The sequence below is a fragment of the Pinus tabuliformis genome, chromosome Q (genome assembly GCF_031772625.1).
Source record: "Pinus tabuliformis cultivar Carrire ecotype Pingquan chromosome Q, CPIR1, whole genome shotgun sequence".
Lineage (NCBI taxonomy): Eukaryota > Viridiplantae > Streptophyta > Pinopsida > Pinales > Pinaceae > Pinus > Pinus tabuliformis.
This window is the reverse complement of record NC_142296.1, coordinates 970494811-970521809: the sequence shown is the minus strand read 5'-3', so window position 1 is coordinate 970521809 and position 26999 is coordinate 970494811. Positions and strand designations below refer to the sequence as shown.

Below are 26999 nucleotides of genomic sequence, written 5' to 3'. Positions count from 1 at the left end.
AAAAAACGTCGTTTAGGGCCTCAAAATGGCTCCAGAAGTTTAGGACTCGAAAAACTGCTAAAAATTGTAAACTGTGCTATAATTAAGGAAACTGAAAAACTGAAAGAGACAGTTGTGGGAGTCCAAATGGGATAGGTGGGTGGCCACCAACATCCACCTGAATCAAGCCATCTCGAGGTGGAATTTTCAGAAACGATTTTTGGGTTTTGGAGAACTCCTATGTTTTAGCTTGTCCACAAAGTTTGAGACTAGAACACGATTCGATGCTACAAAAACTAATAGACCAGTATTTTAGCCCAAGTTTGTTGAAGAGAAGGACATCTTACAGTGATAGAGGGCAGCCTCCATGCCCTAAGTTTGTCTTCATTGGAGCAACACAAGAAGGCAATAGTGGGAAGAAGTCCCTAAGTGTTGAGGAGCAATAGTGGGCAGTCTAGGAGTTGTTCACAAACGGAGTTGTGAACAACTCACAAGAAGACCCTATGTGTTGATTCATTGATGGACTAATGATCAGCTAGAGGGTAGATTGGTGAGCCGTGTTCAGTGACCTAAAGGAGCAGGATTCATTGATAGAGGCAGATTGGTGTTGCTGCAAATTGGGAGCAGAAGGACCAGCAATTGTGTTCAGGGTGTTGTCGCACAAAGTGTCTACGCACCGCGACAACACTCAGAGTAAGGGTTGTCACTCTTATCCTTACTCACTCTGTTTAGACTCTCTCCTAGGCAAGTCAAGGGGGGTAGTCCCTAAGGTAAATGGATGAGGATAGTTTGTGAAACACGGGGTTTAGCAGATTTTAATGATGGTCAACTTGATGAATCTAAAGCGAGTCTAAGTCAATTAAGATAGATAAATCAAAATAAGACACAATTACAAGATAAAAATGACTATAGACCAGTGCCTTTAATTTGAATTAACCATAAACTAAATAATCACAAGTCATCCAAAGGAAATTTATAGATGTGGCAAAGTGACGATCATGAACAATTAATTGTAAATGCCCAAAACTGCAATATGCAAGAGGTTCTAGATTTAAAATAATTTTCAATTAACGGCCCAGATCTAGAATAACTAATTTTCTCCAACAGTCAATATGATTTAAAACGTTTATCGTACTTGACAATAGAGAAATATCAAAAATGCGTTTAATCACCAAATAACACTAAGGAACTTCAAATTTAAATTTAAATTATTCCTTGGGCAATAACTTCAATGTGATAAATAAAGAAATTGAATTCAATCAAAGAGTTAAAATTTTAAGACTTTAATGGGCCATAGGCCACATTAAAATATTTAATGTAAAAGTGCAAATCCCTTTAATTTATTTCAATTTTTAATTTTTAGATTTTTTTTTAAATTTTTAGGATTTTTTGATTTTTTTTTCAATTATTTTAGATTTTTTAGAATTTTAAATAAAAAAGGAAAAAATCAAATGTCAAATGATTAATTTTTTAAAAGTTTTTTTTTTTAGGATTTATAATTTTTTAGATTTTTTTGAAACTTTTATGTTTTTTAATCAAAATAAAAAAAAAAGAAAAAAGAAAAAAAAAGAAACCTGAAATCAAAACAAGACAAAAATAAAAATAAAAAAAATCAAATCAAAATAAAAAGATTAAATCTAAATGCATTTCAAATGAAACTAAAAAATATATACACTATAACCCTAACTATATACAAATCTAAAACTAAACTAAACAAAAAACTAAAACCTAACGTAACCAAACAGCACACATAAAAATAAAAAAAGAAATTGAGCGCGTTTGTTGTCGTGAATGAAGGTTCGATGGCGGCAAGGTTTTGAGTTGCAGCGAGGAGAGGAATGCTTGTCAGAGGATGTGAGGAGTGTGATGAGGAAAGCCGCAGGGATTATTGCAGGTCAACAGGAGGGCAAGGACCAGTGAGGAGAATGTGCGAAGAGGTTGCAGGTTAAGGGAGCAGCAAGGATGATGGATGGACAACGGGCAAGGGAAGGGAGATTGCGTGAAGAAATGGAGTTGGGCAAGTTGTAATGGACTGCGGCAGTGTTGGAATGAGGACTGTGGGAATGGGCGGAAGGGAAGCTACGGACAGTAATGAGGAGTGATGGAGGATGGGAGATTTTTTATGCAAGTCCTGGCAGCAAGGAAAACAATGGGTGACATTATGGATGTTTGTTGCAAGTTTGGACGGCTCGACGACAGAAAACGATGGAGGTAGCGTGCATAAAAGAGGAGGAGATATGGGGAAATCGTAGTGTTAGCAAGTCGAAGAGAGCTGGTTGGAATGCCGATCGGGTGAATGGGGCTATTGGATGTGTAGAAGAATGGCAATGAATAGAGGAGACGGTTTGAGGACATAGCAAAGAGAGAATGCAGATAGGGGTTTGAGGGCTGAGAGGGTAAATTTTTTTTTTGAATTTTGCAGCAAACCCAAAAAAACCCAGGCATCAAATCAAGAATTCGGACAAATGGTAGCCGGAAATTCTCAGCAATCCTAAATAAAATGTCAAATTCTTTTGCTTCACATTTATGAATGAAACCCTTAAAGAAATTCTCCAGATTAATAATAATAATAAATCCCTGGATTGCAAAATTCTGGATATAAGCCCTGCAAAATGATGTTGATGAACCCCACGGATCCTGATCTTACCCTCTAGGGCCTAGATCTGGACTCTACAAAGATTCCTTCCACAGATCTGTAGTTGTAAGACAACAATAAAACACCCAAACGATATATACAAAAAACCCAGAAAAACCCAAGTTAGAAACCAAAAATAATTACAGATCTATGCATAAGAATGGCAGATCTATCAGATCTGAGGAGTGCGAGTCCAACTCTACTCCCAAATCTAATAGTCTAAGGCTCTCAACAGTCAGATCTATCAATTTCGCATATATATATATATATATATATATATATATTAAGTTTAAAGGAGGTGTTGAGCTCAAAACCCTTCTTGCATCATCCATAAAAAATCTTATGATATGCCTGGGATCAAATTAAGCTGGGTTCTTTAGAAAACATGGATCGGGAGTTGGCTGGTCCAACTGAAAACTTCCCCGAACGCTCGATGATCTAAAAATCAAGACTTTCCTGCAAAACCCAATGCAGCCATCAACATATAGCGAGAAAATGATAATAAAATTCAGATAAATAGAGATACTTGCTATTACATTCAAATTTAAATTATCATTTAAACCCCAGCAACTGAGCAAGATACTTGTACTCAAATTCAGAAGCTATTATCAATGGCTAAAAAAAACATTTACACATGAAAAATGACACATCTTACAGTACTTCCATGAAGAGTAACACCGGCGAAAATTAACCCCAAAGTCTTCCTTTATTATCCGAATAAAAATTTACACGAGAGCATTTTGCTTAACACACGACTCAAAGGTCGGATCAATTGACTGTCAAATGACCTATTTAAAGATAAATCCTCCAACGGCTAGTTCGAGGGATCCTCGTCAAAGCAATCTCGATTGTTGATGAGGATTAAAATTTCTTTTAATTTCATTCGTCAAAATTTTAAATTCTTGATGAAATTCAGATTTTTCAATTAAATGCATTTTAATTAATTCAAAAAATTAAATTTTTGAATTAGTTTCCTCAAAATTTTGACTTTAACTTAACCCTAGGGACCAAAGGCTTAATTTAACTTAACCCTAGGGACCAAAGGCTTAAAATTTAGCAAAATAATTAATTTACCTTAGTCTTGGGACCTTTTAAAATTTGAATTTTAAGGACTGACAAATTTTGCCTTTGGAGAATTTAAGTTTACCTAGGCCCTAGAATTAATTAAATTTCTAGCTTAGGATTTTAATTAATTTTTTGGCCAGAAAATTTAATTAATTAACCTATGAGGGGCTAAATTATTTTTTCCAACCCTCAAGACCCTTTACATCATAAATTTCATATTTTTACATTATAAGGGGGAAAACCCATTTGAAAAAGACCTTCATAGACTACCCATTTCTGTGATACAAATATAATCTAGTAGACCAAGCAATTTGTAATAAAATAACCTAACCAAATAGTTAGGATTATTCCCAAATCACTTTTACATAGATTCGATCTATACCAATAGGACTCTTCTAAGATTCCAGTGACAATATACATTCCAGCTCTGGGGTAAGACTGAAGGAAAACTCTGCCGACCATCCAAGAATTGATCGGTGACACAAAAAACCTCCCAGAATGTAGACCGTCACTAAAAAAGTAGGTTTACCTAGGCAATTACATACATGACACGGATCTGCTGAGATTATTTACATCATATACATGCAGAATGGGTTTACATTATAACATGATGATCACGCTAATGATGATAGATGAACGGCACAGACACGTCGATCAGGCGCTATCTCTTTTGCGAAAAAGGAGGTGTACTGCTATGGGTCATTGACATGTAGTGGTCAACATCTGGCTCTACTTGGGGACACGTTGCTGCAACGTAGGAATGTGAGAATCCAGAATCTGCATCCATGCAACACACGATATAACATAAGTAGCATCCATCCAAAAAATCATCATATAACATTAAGCACATGAAATATATAAGCTCTTCATTTATTAACTATCCTAATAACATGAAAAACATAAATCTAACTACAAAAGGAAATACTGAAATAATAGGGTATAAGGTTAGAAATACAATACAAAGATGCCCCATGGCATCAGATGCGTCCAATATAGTGCATATTGAGCATTTGTCTGCTTTTAGGCAAATCTGTCAGTTGTTTCTTAGATGTGCCATGTCCAATCCTGCATACGGTAGGACTTTTTCCTATCCGAAAATCAAGCTGTTGGCGACCATCTGATGCATCAAACGGCTTTCTCATTCTCTTTCTCTTGCGCTTTTTCTTTGTGGCAGACTGTATCACTGATGATGTGGAACATTCTGCTTCAAAACTCACAGATGAAGTATGTAAAATATGCATGACATGTCTTTCTTCATTCTGCATCTGCTCCGTCAAGAATGATGGATCAGTCTCACAGGTGTCATGAGTTATAACTTGATTTTTTATGATCGGTGAATCAAACATGCAAGCTGTTGGCATTTTGGCACAGGTGTGGCGCTATGATACAGGTGTTGTCCTTGATGGCAACTCTCTTTGATGTCAGATCTTCGTTCAGACTACAGAATGAAGAGAAATCTCATATACGCGGGTTAATTAAGTCAAAGTTGCGTATACACGCTGGTGATATGCATACTAAGTCGCGTATACGCAGGAGAGCTATATACGAAGGCGCGTATACACGCAGATGCATGAACAGAAAAGGGCGTACATGTCGGGAAGTTTCCTTTTGGTCCATGGTAGTTAGTCCTCGGTACTTGTGCCCATGTCTTTGGACCAAAGTACCTCGACAGACGTGTAGATCTCTAGTTTTGAAGTTGATGGTTTTGGATTTCTATGGTTTTGGCTCTTGGTATTGAGCAAGGCCTAAGGCTATATAAGGAGAAGAAGATCATTAGGCAAGATCATCTTTTGACAAGGCTTGAATATCTGAAAAGGAAAGAGATCTGATATGTAGGTTCCGGGTTGCTTGATCTAAGCTAAGGAGAAATCACATCGGTTGATGGAAGACTAGATCTAAGGATAGATTGGGATCTAATGGTTTGAAATGCACTATTATGATATGGTTGATTATGCGTATTTCTAGATCTGCATACTGTCGCAATATTATGTTCTGGGTCTAACTGATGTCTGGTACAGCTGCAAGTTGAGAGAATTTATTTTTAGATCTGTACGCAGGTTGGCTTAGGTAAAAGCGCGTGTATACGCGGGTTTCGCTCATTGAAGTAGCGTATATCTTTTGAAGCTTGATTTTTGGGTTTGCAGTTGGATCTGACTGTTATTGCAGAGTTCTGTAGACTGCTCTGTGTTCTGGTAACTGGTGATTGACAGGGTTCAGTGGTTCAGTGATTCAAAGTTTGATGATGCTAGTATTGGTTGTTTTATGCTTCAATGATCTGTTGTGAAAGTTGAATGAATTGTGGTCTACAGATTGTAATGTTGTGCTTCAGGAATATCCAGTCTGAAAATGTATGAAAGGTGGTACCTGAAAGAAAGAAGATTGTAGGTCAGCACCTACGTACTAGTATCTTAGCTAATACAAGAGCAAAGGGGGTTGGAGCTCCCTTCCAAGGAAGTTTGGAGAACGAGAGAAGGTTGTAGCCTTCTGCAGGTTGTAGCCTGCGTACTGGTATAAGGCTGCACCAGTACAAAAAGATTGTAAACTGAAGTTTCATATTAAAGAAAGATAGAGACGACTTGCAGCAGGTGGTTTTCACCCACATTGAGTTTCCACCTTATATCTTAGTGTTCATGTGTATGGTTTCTGTGTGATCTGTTCTACTGCATCTGCTTACTCTTAATATGGTGAATAATGTCCTCATGCACTTAACTGAAGATAAACTGACTGAATTATAAGATTTCTAGTTATACGCTGTTTTATTTATACACAGTTGCGTGTACACGCTGGTTCACTTAACGAAAGTAGCGTATATGTTTCTGAGCATTGAAAAAGTTTTATAGTTCTGATAATACTGATTCACCCCCCCCTCTCAGTATTATTTCCAACAATTGGTATCAGAGCAGGTCCTTCAGAGAAGCTTGATCGCTTGAAGGTAGATCGTTCATCATGAGCAACTACGAGAGAGAAGCATCAATCAGGCCACCTGTTTTCGATGGGACAAACTTCAATTATTGGAAGGTAAGAGTTACTGCATATCTTCAATCTCTTGGTACAGAAGTTTGGGACATTGTAGAAACAGGCTATGCTTTTCCTTCAGCTACTCCTACAGATCCAGCTGAGAAAAAGAAGTATGAAACAAATGCAAAAACAGTCAGTACTCTATTAGGAAGTATATCCCAAACGGAATTCATGAAGGTAATGCACTTTAAATCCGCAAAAGAGATATGGGACAAAATGGTCACAAGCTATGAAGGAGATGAACAGGTAAAGCGTGCTAAACTTCAAACTCTCAGGATTCAGTATGAGACTCTCAAGATGTATAATGATGAAAGTGTGGCTAATTATTTTCTTCGGGTAGATGAGATTGTTAATTGTATGAAAAATTTGGGTGAAGAAATAAAAGAGGCTATAGTTGTTGAAAAGGTTCTAAGATCATTGTCTCCCAAGTTTGAATCTAAAGTATCTGCAATAGAAGAAAAGGAAAATCTCCGAATTCTCACTATGTCTCAGCTTCATGGAATTCTAACTGCTTATGAAATGAGAAAGGGAGGTCCATCAGACAGAAGAGAAGCTGCCTTCAAAGCTTCAGGCAAAGAAGATTATTATGAAGCAAATCATGTGCCAGAAGATGAAGAAGAAGAATCAAATTTTGTCAGAAATCTTCAAAGGGGTTCTGGAAGGTTCAGAGGTAAGTTACCTTTTAAATGTTTTGCTTGTGGAAGAGTAGGTCATTATGCTGCCAAATGTCCTCACAAAGATAAGAATGACAAGGGAAAGGAACCTGTTAGATGGAACAAGAAACAGAATGAAAAGAAGAAAAGCTATTACACTCATGAGGATAGTGATGGTCTTTCAAATAGTGATGAAGATGAACAAGGTAATAGATATAAACTTTTAATGGCTTTTGAAGATGATGACTACATGGATGCTATAGATGTAGAAGGCTTTTATGAAGAAATGAAAGATCTCAAAGTTTGTTTAGAAGAGAAGAGTGCTATTATTGATTCTCTACAATGTCAATTAGCTGAAAAGGAAAAACATCTTGAAAAATTGGAATGTGAGATTGTTTGTCTTAGAAAGGAGATTGAGAAAACCAAAGCAATTAATCTTAAGTTTGTTAAAGGATCTGAAACCTTGGATGAGATTATCAATGTGCAGCGATCTCCTCTGATCAAGACAGGTCTTGGATATAATGGAGAAACATCTCAAGCCTCTACCTCTAAAAGTTATCTTGATGCAGCAAGGAGAAGCGAGCAAAGGCCAAATAAAAGTCGTCAGGTGAATCAGGGACAGTTTATCTCAAGAACAAATAAAGACCATCAAGAAATTCAGGGACAAACAGCCTTAAGGACAAACAGAAGCTACAATCAGCCACAGGTAAAATCTTCCCAATTTGCTCCAAGAATGAATAGAAGCTACAATCGGTTGGATGATAGATCTGATTATCGCAGAAGTTTCTTTAATGGCCAATGCTTTTCTTGCCATAACTTTGGTCACAAAGCAGCTCAATGTGTTGCCTACAAAACAATCATGACTAGAGAAGCTCAAAAGCAAGGGAGAATGACTGGAACCATGAAAAGGACTTATAACAATTTTTCGGTTCTTGAAAATGAAGTTGAATGCTCTATTTGTAATAACTTTGGTCATGAAGACTCTGAATGCAGGAGCAGATTCCGGAAGACAACTCAGAAGGAACAAACCTCAAATGTTAGAACATGGAGAATAAAAGAATCACAACCAGAAAGATGTGGGATAGCCTTTTATGCAGAAGGTCAAGAAAGTCTATGGTACATTGACAGCGGATGTTCGAAGCATATGACAGGGGACAAAGAAAAGCTTGAGTCATATACCGCATTAGAAAAAGGGAAGAAAGTTTCTTTTGGGAACGATATCTCTGCAGCCATAAAAGGAAAAGGTGTTGCTCCGTTGAAAGAGAAGGTCAAAGCAGGAAATGTGTTATATGTTGATGGATTGAAGCATAATCTTCTAAGTGTCAGTCAGATGTGCGATCAAGGAACCGAGGTAATATTTAGATCAAATGGATGTTGTGTTCGCGATCTTGATACAGGTAAAACAGTGATCAAAGGAAGAAGGACTCCAAATAATCTATATATCTTTGAGGAAGGACAACAATGCTACTTAAGCAAGGATGATGAACATTGGCTATGGCATCGGAGGTTGGGGCATCTAAGCTTTTCACAAATAAGGAAAGCATGCAAATATCAGGCAGTTCGTGGTCTTCCAGATATCAAAATTCCAGACAATACCATATGCAAATCTTGTCAGTTTGGAAAGCAAACCAGAACTAACTTTCCAGAGAAGGAAGGATCAGCTAGCATGCCTCTCGAGCTAGTCCATACAGATGTATGTGGTCCATTTAGGAAGAGGACACCTCGAGGAGAAGAATATCTGATATTATTCATTGATGATTTCTCCAGATTTGTTTGGTTAGGGCTCATGAAGCACAAAGATGAAGCATTCGAAAAATTCAAATCCTTCAAAGCCTTGGTTGAAAATGAATCAGGACACAAAATTAAGTGCCTCAGATCTGACAGAGGTGGGGAGTTCACCTCAAATGAATTTTTCGATTTCTGTGACGAACATGGGATAAGAAGAGAATTCTCTACAGCTAGAACTCCTCAGCAAAATGGGGTTGTGGAAAGAATGAACAGAACTATCCAACAAATGGCTCGTGCTATGCTCGATGAATCAGGTACTCCCGCAACCTTCTGGAGTGAAGCTGCACATGCTGCTGTTATTATTCTTAACAAAACAAATGTCCGAGTAAACAGCACTCAAACACCTCATGAGCTCTAGAGTGGTAAGACTCCTTCGGTGAAGCACTTCAAAATCTTTGGGAGCAAATGTTATATCAAGAATACTGATGAGCAACTTGGCAAACTTGAACCAAGAGCAGATGAGGGCATTCTTCTTGGTTATTCTCCACATAGCAAAGCATACAAGTGCTACAATAAAAGACTTGGCAGAATTGTTGACAGCATTGATGTAGTGGTTGATGAGAAGGGATATATTCCTAGGCAAGTTCATCATGAAGACATTGAAGAAGATGAAGGTTACCCCCAAAGGCGGAATGATGAAGAAGAAGAACCTCAAGAAGAAGAAGAACCTCAAGAAGAACCAGAGGAGCAGACAAGAATAGGAGAGAAGACTCCATCCAGATATGTTCAAAAGAATCATCCAGAATCTCAGATTGTGGGGCAGAAAGAAGTAGGAGTACAAACAAGAAGGACACTTGCAGAAGCTTCAAGCTATTTGGCATTACTCTCCTCCACTGAACCACAAAATGTTAAAGAGGCATGCAAAGATGAATGTTGGGTCAAAGCAATGGATGAAGAACTTGAGCAGATCGAAAAGAACAACACTTGGGAATTAGTTCCTAGACCAAAAGATAAGAATGTAATAGGAACAAAATGGGTCTTCAAGAATAAATTAAATGAAAATGGAGAAGTAATTAGAAACAAGGCCAGACTTGTTTGTAAAGGGTATGCACAGCAAGAAGGAATAGATTTTGAAGAGACCTTTGCTCCTGTGGCAAGACTTGAGGCCATTCGAATGTTCCTTGCTCTCTCAAGCTTTCAAAACTTCAAGGTATTTCAAATGGACGTGAAATCAGCCTTTCTGAATGGAGACTTAGAAGAAGAAGTATATATTGAACAGCCAGATGGTTTCATTCTTGGGAATGATCCAAACCTTGTATGCAGATTGAAAAAGGCTCTCTATGGACTCAAACAAGCTCCAAGGGCTTGGTACTATCGGTTGGACAAATATCTTCACCAACAAGGCTTTTCAAAAGGATCAGCAGATAGCAATCTCTATATAAAAGTTGAAAATAACAAATTACTAATTCTTGTTGTTTATGTAGATGATATTATCTTTGGCAGCAATGAAGAGACTATGAGTCAAAACTTTGCCTTGGTTATGCAGAAAGAATTCGAAATGTCACTACTTGGAGAATTGACATATTTTCTTGGATTGCAAATCCAACAAAATGAAGGAGGTATCTTCTTGTCTCAAACCAAATACTTCAAGCAGATCTTGAAGAAGTATGGCATGGAAGAGTCAAAGCCTGTATGTACACCCATGGTTACAGGATGCAGCCTCAGTGCAAATGATGAATCAACAGCAGTTCATCAACCCACTTATAGATCCATGATTGGGAGCTTGCTTTATTTGACAGGTACCCGACCAGATATTACACATGCAGTAGGAATTGTTGGAAGATTTCAAGCCAACCCAAAGGAAACTCATCTTCAGGCAGTCAAAAGAATCTTCAAGTACCTTCAAGGGACACAAAACTATGGCTTATGGTATCCTAGAAATACAGATCTCACTCTTCATGCTTACACAGATGCAGATTGGGCTGGAAGTGTGGATGATAGGAAAAGCACAAGTGGTGGTGCTTTCTTCATGGGTTCCAGACTAGTATCTTGGTTCAGCAAGAAACAGAGTTCGATTGCCTTATCTACAGCTGAAGCAGAATATGTGGCTGTGGCATCTTGTTGTACACAACTTCTTTGGATGATGCAAACCTTGCAGGACTTTCAAATCACTTGCACTCCACCAGTCTCTATCTTATGTGATAATACAAGTGCAATCAGCATTTCAAAGAATCCAGTCATGCACTCAAAGACCAAGCACATACCAATCAAATACCATTTTCTTCGGGAGCAAGTGCTTGAGCAGAAGGTCAAGTTGGAGTATGTTCCTTATAAGGAACAAGTTGCTGATATTCTCACAAAACCACTGCCCAGGGAAACTTTTGAATATCTCAGACAAAAGCTGGGAGTAGTTGATGCTTCATCCTGCTGTTAAAGCTTGTCTGTTCTACAGAAAAGTTGGTATACGCAAGTTACGTAAGGGATATCCGCGTATATACGCTGATTTATGAGGGGTAAGTCGCGTGTATGTTGTACGCATGTTGCAGAGAGTATATCCGCGTACATACGCTGGTCTATGCAGGAGAAATCGCGTATATGGAGTTCTGAACAGCAAGGGCAAACTCTGGTTTAAAAGGTCTGAGATGGGTATGTCAGAATTCTTCAGACACAGTTTCAGGGGGTGCAGCAGGCACAGGTTCAGGGGGAGCAGCTTAAAAGTCTCATAAAGCATTGTTGGCATTTAGATGTTTTGGTTATTGGTTTCTCAGAAAGAAATCCTGGTTGCTGATCTAAAAGATGTTTATCAGATGCTGCTGGTGACTTTCATAAGTCTTGGTCTAGATCTGTTGTCTCTATGTCATGTCTCTCTTTTGTGATATTTCTTTTATGGTGTCAAGGTCATGTAACGGCCTATGTTGGTTTCCCCACTATGCCTGGGATGAATGATGTAATATAATTGGTTGTTTCTGATGTGTCCCCTCTTGGTAGGGAGTATGGATGTATGTATTGAGTCTTTTGGTGATAGGAAGGTCCCTTATGGTGTATAAGTCTTGGTTCTTGTTGAAGAACATCTTTTGCAGATCTGGCCTACTGTCAGGGGGAGCATGATTCAGCACAGCCAAGCAGAGGTATCAGCATGTACTCAGGGGGAGCACTGCCCTTTGCCCTTGATGACAAAGGGGGAGAATGATTCTAAGGATCTTGAGGTTGCCATCAAGTCCAAAGGGGGAGATTGTTGGCATTTTGGCACAGGTGTGGCGCTATGATACAGGTGTTGTCCTTGATGGCAACTCTCTTTGATGTCAGATCTTCGTTCAGACTACAGAATGAAGAGAAATCTCATATACGCAGGTTAATTAAGTCAAAGTTGCGTATACACGCTGGTGATATGCATACTAAGTCGCGTATACGCAGGAGAGCTATATACGAAGGCGCGTATACACGCAGATGCATGAACAGAAAAGGGCGTATATGTCGGGAAGTTTCCTTTTGGTCCATGGTAGTTAGTCCTCGGTACTTGTGCCCATGTCTTTGGACCAAAGTACCTCGACAGACGTGTAGATCTCTAGTTTTGAAGTTGATGGTTTTGGATTTCTATGGTTTTGGCTCTTGGTATTGAGCAAGGCCTAAGGCTATATAAGGAGAAGAAGATCATTAGGCAAGATCATCTTTTGACAAGGCTTGAATATCTGAAAAGGAAAGAGATCTGATATGCAGGTTCTGGGTTGCTTGATCTAAGCTAAGGAGAAATCACATCGGTTGATGGAAGACTAGATCTAAGGATAGATCGGGATCTAATGGTTTGAAATGCACTATTATGATATGGTTGATTATGCATATTTCTAGATCTGCATACTGTCGCAATATTATGTTCTGGGTCTAACTGATGTCTGGTACAGCTGCAAGTTGAGAGAATTTATTTTTAGATCTGTACGCAGGTTGGCTTAGGTAAAAGCGCGTGTATACGCGGGTTTCGCTCATTGAAGTAGCGTATATCTTTTGAAGCTTGATTTTTGGGTTTGCAGTTGGGTCTGACTGTTATTGCAGAGTTCTGTAGACTGCTCTGTGTTCTGGTAACTGGTGATTGACAGGGTTCAGTGGTTCAGTGATTCAAAGTTTGATGATGCTAGTATTGGTTGTTTTATGCTTCAATGATCTGTTGTGAAAGTTGAATGAATTGTGGTCTACAGATTGTAATGTTGTGCTTCAGGAATATCCAGTCTGAAAATGTATGAAAGGTGGTACCTGAAAGAAAGAAGATTGTAGGTCAGCACCTACGTACTAGTATCTTAGCTAGTACAAGAGCAAAGGGGGTTGGAGCTCCCTTCCAAGGAAGTTTGGAGAACGAGAGAAGGTTGTAGCCTTCTGCAGGTTGTAGCCTGCGTACTGGTATAAGGCTGCACCAGTACAAAAAGATTGTAAACTGAAGTTTCATATTAAAGAAAGATAGAGATGACTTGCATCAGGTGGTTTTCACCCACATTGGGTTTCCACCTTATATCTTGGTGTTCATGTGTATGGTTTCTGTGTGATCTGTTCTACTGCATCTGCTTACTCTTAATATGGTGAATAATGTCCTCATGCACTTAACTGAAGATAAACTGACTGAATTATAAGATTTCTAGTTATACGCTGTTTTATTTATACACAGTTGCGTGTACACGCTGGTTCACTTAACGAAAGTAGCGTATATGTTTCTGAGCATTGAAAAAGTTTTATAGTTCTGATAATACTGATTCACCCCCCCCCTCTCAGTATTATTTCCAACACAAGCATCAACCTAATTCTTATTAATTTCCATTTTATCCGAGTCACTTTCAATCAACCACTTTTCAATGGAACAAATGACCTCATAATAAGATGGAGCTTGCTGCAGCAAATACAGAGGCTTATGGTCTGTTGACGTTTCCTTGTTTCTTTCATCCTCTGACTGATGTTGAAATTTCTGTACCTGTATTGTTATGGCATCCATCTGGGTAGAGTGTTCAATATTCATAGCACTGACTTCCTTGGCATTGTTTTCCTCCATGGTCAATAACTTATTTTGAAGACATATCTGACTAGCTTCCATATCTTTTATTACTTTGTCATTGTCTGCTTTTATAGTCATCAAGCAATTTTGCATAGAGTTTATCTCTTTCTCATGATTTGCTTGTATGATAGCTAACTGATTATAATTATCGAATCTCATGATGGTCATTTCTTCATCCATAGTTGACAATATGTTCTGAATTGAACTTATTTCTTCTTGATAACTTGTTTCCATGGCAGTCACGTGATTTGGATGATTAAATTCCATGATCGTCATATTTTCCTCAAGGGCTAATAAATTGCTTTGCATAGAATTAATTTCCCTGTCATGATTAGCTTTCATGGTTTCCATTTCCTTAGCATGCTGACTCTGCATGTCGGTCCTCATATCCTCCATATTCTAAGCACACTTTTCTACTACGGTGGCTACGTGATTGGAGTGTTTAATTTTCATGATTTCCATCTCCTCATCATGTTTTTCGAGTTGGGTGTACAAAGTTCTCATATCCTTGACGTAATCAGTTGTAATTTTTTCTTGATTAAGATCCATATTTTTTACTAGCTGTGTTTGACTGAATTGCATGCCTTTAACCAACTGCTTTAGTTCTTCTATAAGATTCTTATCATTCTCCCTTTCATTTTCGACACTGATTTGATAACTTGTTCCTGCTTTTCCACTATCATGGATTTGTCTTGCAACGGTACAAGTGGATGGCACATTCTGATATGGAGAATTGTCTTGAAATATTTCATTGACAGCTGGATCCTTTACAAGATCACTCTCATTCTGTTGCATAATGTTAGGGGCACAAGGCGAGCTACCTTGATCACCATATCTATCTGTAAAAGCATTGATGATGTCTTGTAAAGAAGCGAAAGAATCTTTAGGACAATTATGAAACCAATTCAAAGCATCACCCTCCAAAGAAAAGGCAAATAGATGCATTTTGACATCTTCATGTTTATATTGGGGAGAACTACAATATTTGATTATTGTATGAGTAAACCTGCATAGATGCTTTCTAACAGCGATTGAATCACCACCCGAGAACAAAGGCAATTTATGAATGGCCTCTTCTGGCATATCATGGAGAAAATTAGTAAAATGACACGGGGTAAACAAGTCATCCATGATGACTTGCTTAAAAGGACAAGCCCCAATTGGACGCTAGAGAGAGACCCCTGCTCAAGAAAATCAAGAGATGCACAAGAAGTGAGCTTCTAGTAGAAATTCTTGTCAAAAATGAAAGAAGTGAAGTCGCCACTTGAACATGAATCTAGCTCTAGGATCCAAAAGGAAAAAACAACTTGGATATAAGGGAGGGCTTTTCGTCTGAGAAATAATGGATGAATTAGTGGAGTCGCCACCCAAACAAGAAACGAACCGATATGTCCAGGTGCTAAAAGTGCAGATGAAACGATTAATGAGATGACGAAAGATGAAATCTTAAAATTTAAACCCTTTGATTTAGTTCGATTTCTTTATTTATCACATTGAATTTATTGCCTAAGAAATAATTAAAATTTAAATTTGAAGTTCCTTAGTGTTATTTGGTGATTAAATGCATTTTTGATATTTCTCTATTGTCAAGTACGATAAACGTTTTAAATTATATTGATTGTTGGAGAAAATTAATTATTCTAGATCTGGGCCATTAATTGAAAATTATTTTAAATTTATAACCTCTCGCATATTGCAGTTTTGGGCATTTACAATTAATTGTTCATGATCGTCACTTTGCCACATCTATAACTTTTCTCTAGATGACTTCTTATTATTTGGTCTATGGTTAATTCAAATTAAAGGCACTGGTTTGTAGTCATTTTTATCTTGTGATTGTGTCTTATTTTGATTTATCTATTTTAATTGACATAGACTCGCTTTAGATTCATCAAGTTGTCCATCATTAAAATCTCCTAGAGCCTGTGTTTCACAGGCTATCCTCATCCATTTACCTTAGGGACTACCCCCTTGACTTGCCTAGGAGAGAGTCTAAACGGAGTGAGTAAGAATAAGAGTGACAGCGTTTACTCTGAGGGTTGTCACTGTGCCTAGACACTTTGTGCAACAACACAGGGTACATGGACCGAAAGGAGCTAAGGCTGGATATATCAGCGAGTAGGTCAGTGGGTATCTCGTTCAGGGTAGATTTGTTTTCATAGTTGTTGACACCAATCCCTAGTTTCAATTCTTGTATCACTGAATTTTTGAGGGCCATGATCCTTGGTATAGGAGCCCTAGACAGTTGTATTACAGTTTGATAATATAGCGAAGTTGGTTTGTTGAAAAATTATACAAAGTTGTCTATTTGTGCACGTGCTGATTTATTGCTGTATTTATTCTGCCATGCAAAGTAGTTTTTTGTGGCATTTGAGTTGGTTGTGTCAGAGATACTAAGACCCTAACCTAGATTCTCTTGTGCCGTGGAAAAAAAACAATGCCTTCCCCTAGCATCATCTTTCTTGTCTTCCAGCATTTGAAGCTGAACCCTCTTGATGATCAACCAAAAGGTTTGATAGAAATGGGTAGCAAAACCACCTAGGCTTGGGGCTTAGTCTGATTCCATTCCCCACACTGCTTCTTAGATTTGGGGACTTTCTGGTAGCATGCTGCCTTCAAATGGCTTTCAGCTGCTGGGAGGATGTTCTCAAACTGGTACACCTTAATGCCACCTTGGAGAGTGAGCTGGGAGACATGATTCCGATTGAATCAAGGGCTTGGAACTTTCTACTTGTGTGATATTAAATTTATACCCTTTCTTCTAAGATAAACCAGATTTCAAAGGCAAACAGGGGTAAAATTTTAACTAATTTTTGAAACATCATTTATAAAGATGAATAGTATAAAGACCCTAAATATAGATATATGCCCTTGCCTTTTGTGTAAAGAGATGACTTGCCACATCTTGCATCCTCATATGGTATACATGCATTCAAATAGTTACACTCCAATTTGATTTTGTTGATATTTGCTTGCCAAGAAAATTTATTTTATGAAATGAGCTTATAAACTTTCAAGCGAAACCTCTCAACTATTTTTTTATTAACTGTTTGCTTCATGTGCAAGCTTCCCTATGGTAGAACTATTGGGAATTCTTCATATGATTACTTCCAAGAAGCATACGGATGGTCCAAGAAGAATTGAAATTTAAATTTTGTAAAAATAATTTGGCAAAGACCAAAATAGAGTTTGTCATTTCATTACATTTAAAGGTATAGTTTTCCTAGGACGTATTTTGAGCATATCCACAAACTTACAAGATTATTTGTAATTTACAGAATTGGACAGCGCCAGTCACGATAAACAATTTCATGTTCAACATATAATGCGTAAATTGGGAACAGTGCCATTTATTGGGCAACGAATACTACTAGCGGCATCTCAAGCAATTGCTTCTCTGGCAGACAGTCTACTTTGCATGGGCCCTTTCGATTCAACAATTCCTCAAGTGCATAATTGCATGTTCATAATGTAAACCTTTATGACCTTTACAATAATACATTTTATCTGTGTCAGAGTCAAAGATTTCAATGATATAAATTATCATCCCTGTAATTGCAAAAAATAAACAGGATCTTTGCCTTATTAAGAGAAAAATTATGGAACTAACCATGTATAGGGTTTAAAAGTAGTATACGACTACCATATATTATATATATTTATGCAAAGGAAGTACATATGAAAGGGCTGTAATGTGAAGCAACCGTTGAAATATTTAGAAAGCATGGACCCTAGTCAGAATTTCAGAAGATTTTTAGAAAACTGCCCCTATTGAGAAGGAATCTTTGTTCTCAAACATGGATACAGTTCAACCATTTAGTCGTATTCTAACTAGAATTTAAAAGAGTAGGTTGAACTTCGAATGGAAGTAACTAGAATTTAAGGTAAATCACTGACCCTACTAACCATATAAATTTGATATAATCAACTGGCCATGTTAAAACCAACTCTGAAAAAAATAATTAAAGGATGTTTTCAAAATGATCTATGGCTGTAGAAGACTAGGATGAAGTACATCACTGTAAATGTGGTATAATTCTAAGTTATATAATTGGAAAGGGTACACATCATTTCCTATCTTTCAAATGGTCTCGATATGGCATTGAATTTAAAATGGCCTAACAAGTTCCTGATGTTTCTGAATGCAGAAATGTTTCCTTGGTGTGTGATCGTTTTAATTTATTTTTTGGGTATGAGTTCGTTCAGCACATGTAAACCTTAAAAAATACCCCTGAGAGACATCAAGCCCAAGATAACAAAAATAAAAATAAAATGAAAAAAACAAAATGTTTTTACAAGGCAAAATGCTTCCTCATTTTAAGAGTGCTTGCTCAAGTAGCCATTCTTATGTCAGAAATTGAATATTAAAATTTAATTCATGTCAAATGATGAAAATAAGTCAATGGGACTCAAGAGTACCACTTGCATTTGCAACTATAAAGGGTGTGTATATGAGCAAAGTAGATCAGCAATGCAAATAATCACACAAGGAACAATAATGCAAGTACCAAAAAGAGATTGTCAAGATTTACATGTTATGCATATAATATTTCATTGGATAAAGTATTGTGAATCCATTAGGGCATTGTTGCCCCAAAATAGCAGTTCTTGTGAGGTGAACTCACAAGACAAGAACTAGACCAAGGGACAACAATGTGAGGTGTGGTCCACTATCACCACAATCACTATTTCCTGCTCTTTACTGGACTTTCACCACAAGGAAGGCTTCCCTATATTAGGTCACTTACAGGATAGATCTATTCCAAGGGATAAAGGTGACAAGATAGGCCTAGGAGGGAAGCTCTTCTTAGGAACAAGGCTCAACTAGCACAATTAGGGAAATACACATTCTCCAAGAGGCCTAGTTAGGGCACAATGTGACTTAGGGTTAAAGAGTAAGCAATGTGAAGTTGTCAACAGGCTTGTTGCATTCAAATTGTCAAAGTTCCAAGGAAGCGGAAGTACCAATATTTTCAACAAGGATCGGATTACATATCAGCAGTCCTTGTGTCATAGTCATCCCATTCAGCAAGTTATATATTGTAAATGGTCTTAGTAAAACCATGAGTCTATGTAACGACATAGGTAAGCTTATAATTTGATGATGAATTCCATCCTAGGAGGTTTTTTAACCTCACTGATTACCTGTGTTTTTCGACACGGCTAATCATAAGAATTTTTTCCCTCCAGCTTAAACCCCCAAAGCTAGGGTGAAATTTATTGTCGAATTATAGGGGAGTCATAGTTTTTTAGTCAAGTCTGATGTAAAAGTGGTTTGGGAATAATTTAAGCTAATTGGCTAAATTAGTTTATTGCAAATCACTTGTTTTACTACATCATATTGAGTCGCAGATGGGTTTTGTGTCTTGAGGGTCTAAAACAAATGTGTATTCCCTCTTTGAGTCTTTAAAAGAAAAATCATATGTAATAGAGGGCTGGGAAAATAATTAATCCCCTCATGTGTAAATTAATTAATTTTTCTGGCAAAATAAAATTAAATCCTAAGCTAGAAAATTAATTAATTAGAGTCAAAGTTAAAATGTCTAGGAAAATAAATTCTCCAAATGGAAAATTTGTGAGTCTTGAAAGAATCAATTTTTAAAGGTCCTCCACCAAGGGAATATTGTCTTTTTTCAAGTAAAAGTCAATTTTTTGAGGAAAGTAGCTCTAAATTATTAATTTTGACCTAACTAAAATGGAATTAAATGATAAATTCAAAAAAAATTCAAAATAAGAAATCAAGGGCGAAGATTAAAAGATCTTGAAGTATTTATCAATGGCCAAAATTATTTTGATAAGGATCAAAGAAACTAGCCTTTATTTTTCCATTTGGAGGATTTATCTATAAATTATAGTCATTTGAGTCTCTAGTCATCTTGATCTCTGACTAGAATTGCTACTGAAACATTGTGTAAACTATTGTCTGTTAAAATTGGCAACTAGGGCCAAACTCCATGTGGGTCATCTTATTTATGGCAGCTGATATTTTTCTTGGATCCCTCTCATCGAGAGGTGTAGGATTGATCTAAAGCTAAGTTGCAGGAAACGTGGCCCTAGGGAGCGTTTCGCCAGGGGAAACGAAACGAAACGCGTTTCCCCGTACCGTACGGCCTGGAAACGCGTTTCTGGCCGTACGGCCACGTTTCCCGAAACGGAAACGTGGCCGTACGGCCGGAAACGCGTTTCCAGGCCGTACGGGCCACGTTTCCCCCAAAAAAACATTTCTTTTTTAATTTTTTTTTCTAATGTAGATCTCTTACATTTGTTTGCCCTAGTGTTGATATGTAGTTCATGGTAATGTTAAATTCTTAAAGTAAAAGTGATATTCTCCTTTATTTTTCATTTTCATCCTTTTACTTAAATTTTTAACATTACCATGAAATGACTCAGGATGTTTGAGAGTGGTTTTGCCGTCATTGGATTTCATATGGAGAAAGTAGAATTTTAGATCTTACTCAAAATCCAGCAGACTTATCTGTTTTTCAGGATTTCAGGATTGGGGGGATTTCAATGTTTCCATTGGATTTTATCATGTACTAGGGTATGGAACTTGTATTTAATCGAGAGAACAAAGCCCTCTATGCAGGGGAGACTCCCAATAATCAAGAGAATGTAGGGTACTAGGGTATGAAACTTGTATTTAATCAAGAGCACTAAGGTCATTCGACTATGTAGGAGGAGACTCCCAATCAACCACGAGACAAAAAATTAGAAATTTCTCGTGGCTGATTTTGGATATTTCTATTTTCATTATGTGATTATTCATGAGTAAATGTGATGTAAATTTAGATACTTATTCTATGCATTGACAATTGACAATTTTATCATAATGTAATAAATTAGAATGTATCATATATGCTTTATGATTGCACATATTTCTTAAATTCCTAATATATATATATATATATATATATATATATATATATATATTCGCGTTTCCCCGTTTCCAAAATTTGGGGAGGTCGCGTTTCGTATCGCTTCCCGTTTCGGAAACTCGTACCCGTTTCCCCATTTCGTGCAACCTTGATCTAAAGATCATTCGATTACGATAAGTATTTATGAAGATATGAATTTATTTTGATTATGGACAAATTGACAAGTCGGCCAACAACTTATGTAGGCTCAGAAGCCCAACAGTCATGTCCATTCAACCTCTACATTTTAGTATAAATAGAAGAGGACTTGAAGGCATTTGTCATACTCATACTCTTCATGTGATCTCCTCCTCTCCATGTCTTTCGGTTTTGGTGAAGGAGAGACAATGAGAGTATACGCTGGCCTATGTAAAGATGATACCCTAACCGCAGTAAGGATGATGCCCTAGATCTAAAGATCTCACGTATGCAGGTGGAAGAAAGCCCTCTATAGCTTGAAGCAAAACTCCCCGGGCATAGTATGAGAGGATCGATAGCTATCTGATGAAGCTGAGATTCACTAGGAGTGAAACCGATCCAAACCATTACCCGAAGGTTGTGGATGATAGACCTCTCATACTGGTACCTTATGAGGACGACCTATTTCTGACAGGTGCAAACCCTCTCATTTGTAGAAGTAAGAGGGAGTTGGATTCCAGATGTGGAATGATAAATTGCAAGCCTGTGACTACCTCGAGGATCTTAACTTTCAGAAGTTATATGGTAGTGATGTCGGACCAGATTTGGGAAACGCCTCTGAGTTTCATAAACTCATTCCGTTGATGTTCTTGGTGAACTTCCGTCCGGACATATGTTTTGCAGTTAGCATGGTGAGCTTATTTTTGGTTGAGCCTCATTGGATTGATGCCAATAATTTTTTGAGATATCTTTGGGTCACAATCTCTCATGGATTGAGATACAATGTCGGAAATATGAAACTGCATAATTATTCGAATGTTGAGTAGGCAGGTAGTGTGGAGGATCACTAGAGCACCTCTCAGCGCTGGTTCTCTTTCATTCTGCTTCGATATCATGGATGAGAAATCGGTTGCTATAAGCACCACCGAGACTGAATACACAACTACGAGTATGTTCTCGTGTGAAGCTGCATGGTTGCAGAAGCTCTTAAGTGAGCTGTTTGTACACATGATGAATACCACTATGATTCTCTGTGACAACCAGAGGTGGGATTCAATTATTGAGGAATCCCGTATTCGATGATTGCTCCAACGGATAGACATCAGATACTGCCTTATCTGGGATATGGTGAGTCAATAAGCAAGGAGGCTCCATCGCATTAAAACTAATATACAAGTCGCAGACATTTTGTCAAAGCCCCGGGGAAAGATCATATTTGTGATTTTCCCGAACAACATGGAGTCGTTGAGAGACCGTTGCAAAAAGGTCCTGCATGTTGCATACATTTAGCACTTGGAGCTCTAGGGGGCTTGGGGTACTTATTGAAGCAACATACGACCACAGGGCGACTCACCCTCCCCTGGTGGTGCGCTATGAACAGGATGATTAGTTCTCCTGTGGGCCAGGATGATTTGTTCTTTGTGGTGACTGTGGAATAGGATGATTCGTTCTCCTATGGGCCAGGATGATTTGTTCTCCGTGGCGACTATGGAACAAGATGATTAGTTCTCCTGTGGGCTAGGATGATTCGTTCTCCGTGGCGACTGTGGAACAGGATGATTTGTTCTCCTGTAGGCCAGGATGATTAGTTCTCCGTGGCATCCACTGGACAGGATGATTCGTTCTTCTGTGAAGAGGATGATTAGTTCTCTTGTCGAGGCATCCTACCCATGCAGTCTAGGACTCATGGGAAGTACCTCTCATCTGATCAATGAGCAGGGAAATGACGATAGGGACCATAGTAGTTCTATCGATGGACGCATCGTTGTATCTACTGTACTCCCAAACTCCATAGTAGTAGGGCCAAACTCCATGTGGGTCATCTTATTTATGGTAGCTAATATTTTTCTTAGATCCCTCTCATCGAGAGGTGTAAGATTGATCTAAAGATCATCCGATTCCGATAATTATTTATGAATATATGAATTTATTTTTATTATGGACAAATTGACAAATCGGCCAGCAACTTATGTAGGCTCAGAAGCCCTACAGTCATGTCAATTCAACTTCTACGTTTTAGTATAAATAGAAGAGCACTTGAAATCATTTGTCATACTCATACTCTTCATGTGATCTCCTCCTCTCCATGTCTTTGGGTTTTGGTGAAGGAGAGACACTGAGAGTATACGCTGGTCTATGTAAAGATGATGCCCTAGTGGCAGTAAGGATGATGCCCTAGATCTAAACGCAGTACAAGAAGAAGCCTACAATGGTATGGTAGAAGTCTTATGTGGTCATGAAGGACAACTCTCTAAGAAAGGTTCTACATTGTCCTAAGTATGATCTTCCTACTCAAGCCTAAATGATGCCCTAACATAGCTCTAACAATCTGTTCCAGGACGCAATTTAAAGAGGGTTCTTATGTGCCCTAACTACTGTAAATACAAGCCCTAGCCGCAGGCCCATTGGGAGGATTATAACCTCAACCTAGCCGCAGGCCCATTGGGAGGATTATAACCTCAACCTAGCCGCTGGTAATGGAAAGACTTGGCCGTAGTTCTAAGAGTTCCTTAGCAGTCAAAGAGAGCCACCATATGCTACCTGAAAGGTTTCTCATCGACTGTCCAAATACACAGTCTAATCTACAATTCAAACAGGCATGTATCTGCCCTAGCCATAGTGAAAAATGAAGGTTACAGCCGTTGAAATAAAGGGTCTCTAGTAGCTGTCATTTGTGCTACAAACTGATGTCCAAGTAGGGCCTATACTGCCCTAGTCTCAGTCCTCATCTTGGCTAAAATTAGGGAAGACCTACTGCTTGAAGAAGCTCCTCCTAAACGCTGTCAAGGAAAGGCCTTAGAGCCACTGCTATGTGCAACCCTTATTCCGCAGCAAGAAGACCTTATACACAGCTCTAAGAGACCGGTTACAGTCATCGTAATGCCACATTGTTGTAGGTGACAGCATGGCCTATTTAAGGACCATTTGGGCATGTTAATGTTATTCTTGAGGGGCAGTAGTATCTGCAATAAGAAGGAACTAGAGGTTGCTGTTTTAGGACTGTTTGGATCTCTAACCAAGAAGTGCCCCAACCAGTCATCATGACAACATCAAAGACAGTGTCATAGAAGTGTGGAGACAACGTAGTGATGAGGCTGCTCATGAGGACAGTTTAAGGTGACCTATCTAATAAGCAGTGATAACTAGAGCAGCAGCATGATGTGTGCAACATGATGATTAAGAGCAGCAAGTTGGGTACAACGTACAACTCAGTAGTGAAGCAACATGGTGCAGCTCAGGAACATGGTATGATGTTGCAATATGGTGCAGCATGGTGAGGTGCAACATATGGACGAGATGCAGCACAATAACAGGTGAAGGAGTCACCTTGGAGAATCAGTTGAAGCAGCATGTCTTCAACTGATCTCATGTAGAGATGATCTATTCTCTTATCTTGAAAGTCAAAGGGTTGACTTCTGTTGTAAATGTACTTTCTCTCTCTCTCTCTATTGAACTATTGAAGAACATAAAATAAGAATTGATCAAGGGTTTCCCCACATTGGGGTTTGTCCCTGGCTAGCGCCACATCTTGTGTCCTCTTGTCTTGCCTTGTCTTCTGCGATTTATGTTTATGTTCTATTTGCAGTTTACTTTAATGCTGATGTGATTGCTAACTGGAAAAGGTCTTGAGCTAACTGTGAAAATTGAAATAAATTGCTCTAAGCATAACATACCTAAAATTAACACCACTGGGAACTATTTTTTCTATCATAATAAAAGATTTTGGGGTGCAATTCAAGTTGTTATTGCTTATTGATTTGTGGTATGTGTTGACTACAATCATCTCTATGTTGCGCTGAATATTAGTAAGATTTGTTTTTTCATTAGATGGAGATAAAATCATACTATTGATAGTTTTGGGCTAATCAGGTGGTTTGATTCCCCATGTGATCCAACAAATTATTTTTGAGATAAATACATAGTGTTTGCAGGTATTTTAGTCTTTGGCCTCCAAGTTCACAAACTAGGGAAAGAATCGTTGTTGCTTGGATCTCTATTTTTTTATACAGTGGATTTAATCTTCGCTTGGGCTATAGTGAATCATTAATTTTTCTGAAGCATTTTAGTCATTCTTTCCAGTAAAAAATATTGAAAAAATTATTTTATCAAAATTCATTTAAAAACCCATGTATATTTTGTAAATTAAATTGTAAATTGTAATTGTAATTTATTTTTTCTAACTTTTGGGGTTTTAAATATTTTTTGTATATATTTGGGGTTTTGGTGTTTTTATTTTCATTTTTTGCAGGTTGGATCAAGTGATCAAGTGAAAGAAGAGTTAGATAGGCCCTTGAGAGTAAGATCTAGTCTCTAGACAATTTTGTAGAGCCATTTACTAAAGATTAGAAGGCAAAATTCAGATCTGGAAATTTTCGAGACATGTTTTCAATTTTTGGCCTCCTCTTGCCATTTCAACTCCCAATCTATCATTTCAGTGCTTTTATCCCCACAAATTGGCTTTTCCTGGCCTTCTCCAATTTTAGGCCTCTTTTGCCCCAAAATTGACCCGAAACCCTAAGCAGAAGTTTGAAGGCTAAATACTTGGCAGTTTTGTAGGATTAAGGTCCCAAAATTCATATCTCGCAAGTGGCAAGGTAATCCCAAAATTTCAACGATTTTCAACAGTGGCATCTTCAATGCCTTGGGCCTAGAGATTGACTTCCAAACCCTTATTTTGCTTCAGTTTCATTACAACAGTCAAATCACAAATAATTAGGCCCTAAAATCAAATTCTATATGGTCAAAATTGTTTAGAATTGCAAAATCTTCATTTTCACAATTTTTTGCCACTGGGGCATCTCTAATTTGACTTAGGTATAACATTTTAGTTTGCTGGAAATTTCAGCATCACTGTAAAAAATCAGATCTGAACATTTCTGAATCACATCCTAATAAAAGTTTAAAAAATATGAAATTTCATTTTTTCGGCAAACTTACTATTTTTAGACATTGTGGGGATTATCTATAGTATTTTCAGTTTGCTAATATGTCATTAATACACTGTTCTCATAAACTTATTAATTCTGAAAATTGCTGAATCAAATTCTCTTAAAGCCCTCAAATTGGAAATTTTCAAGTTTTAGTGTATTTTGCCATTTTTGGAAATATTGGTTATCTATTTTTGGCATTTTATCTTGCTGATCTGTCACTATTTCATTGCTGAAATAAGTATATCAGATCTGAAATTTTCTTAATCAAGCCCTAAAAAATTCCTAAAAAATGATTTTTCTCAAGTTTAACAATTTTTACTATTTTTAGGCATTTTTGGGCATTGGTGCTGACATCACTTTTTGTTGATCTGTGGATTAACTTATTGCTGCAAATTATACTTCAGATTTGAAATTTTACTGAAAGATATATCTTGAGAAAGCTAACATACATATTTTCTAAGTTGGCATATTTTTGTGATCTTGGGCAAGCATAAGCATTGTTGGTTTAGCATTTTCTTACTGCTGTTATAACATTGATCAAGTATGCTTTTTTTGAATATTTATTGCTAAGATACAGTCATAAATCTGTGATCAACATCTTGATTGACTATTGTTGGCATTTGACATCTTGAGTATCTTGGTATCTTGTTGAAATTTGCACATCATATAGGTTAGTTAATCATTCAAGCAGCGGGTGTCCATCCAGTCATTTGGTTTCAATTCATAAAAAGGAAGAATTTGTGACTCCATTAAGGCACTGGTCTCATAATAGAAAATCCAATTTAATCATAATATTGCTTAATTGCAATCAAGTGGCTAGGCCACTCATCCGTGTCTCCCAGGTGAGTTGATTTTTCAACTTATTTTCCTTCACCTCATTCCATAACGACTACTCCCCATAGCCTG

General features: G+C 37.7%; 1 protein-coding gene across 7 annotated transcripts in view; it reads left to right on the top strand.

The window, feature by feature from the left end:
- LOC149222715 (protein MULTIPOLAR SPINDLE 1-like) overlaps window positions 1–26999 on the top strand; it is a 368061-nt gene that overhangs the window by 263461 nt on the left and 77601 nt on the right. For 5 of the 7 annotated variants that reach the window (XM_089385595.1, XM_089385593.1, XM_089385597.1 and 2 more), the window contains one exon: window positions 17389–17581. The exons of the other annotated variants lie outside the window; for them this stretch is intronic. In XM_089385595.1, the coding sequence (XP_089241721.1) occupies window positions 17389–17581 (193 nt within the window). The remainder of the gene's footprint in view (window positions 1–17388; window positions 17582–26999) is intronic. 7 annotated transcript variants of the gene reach the window in all.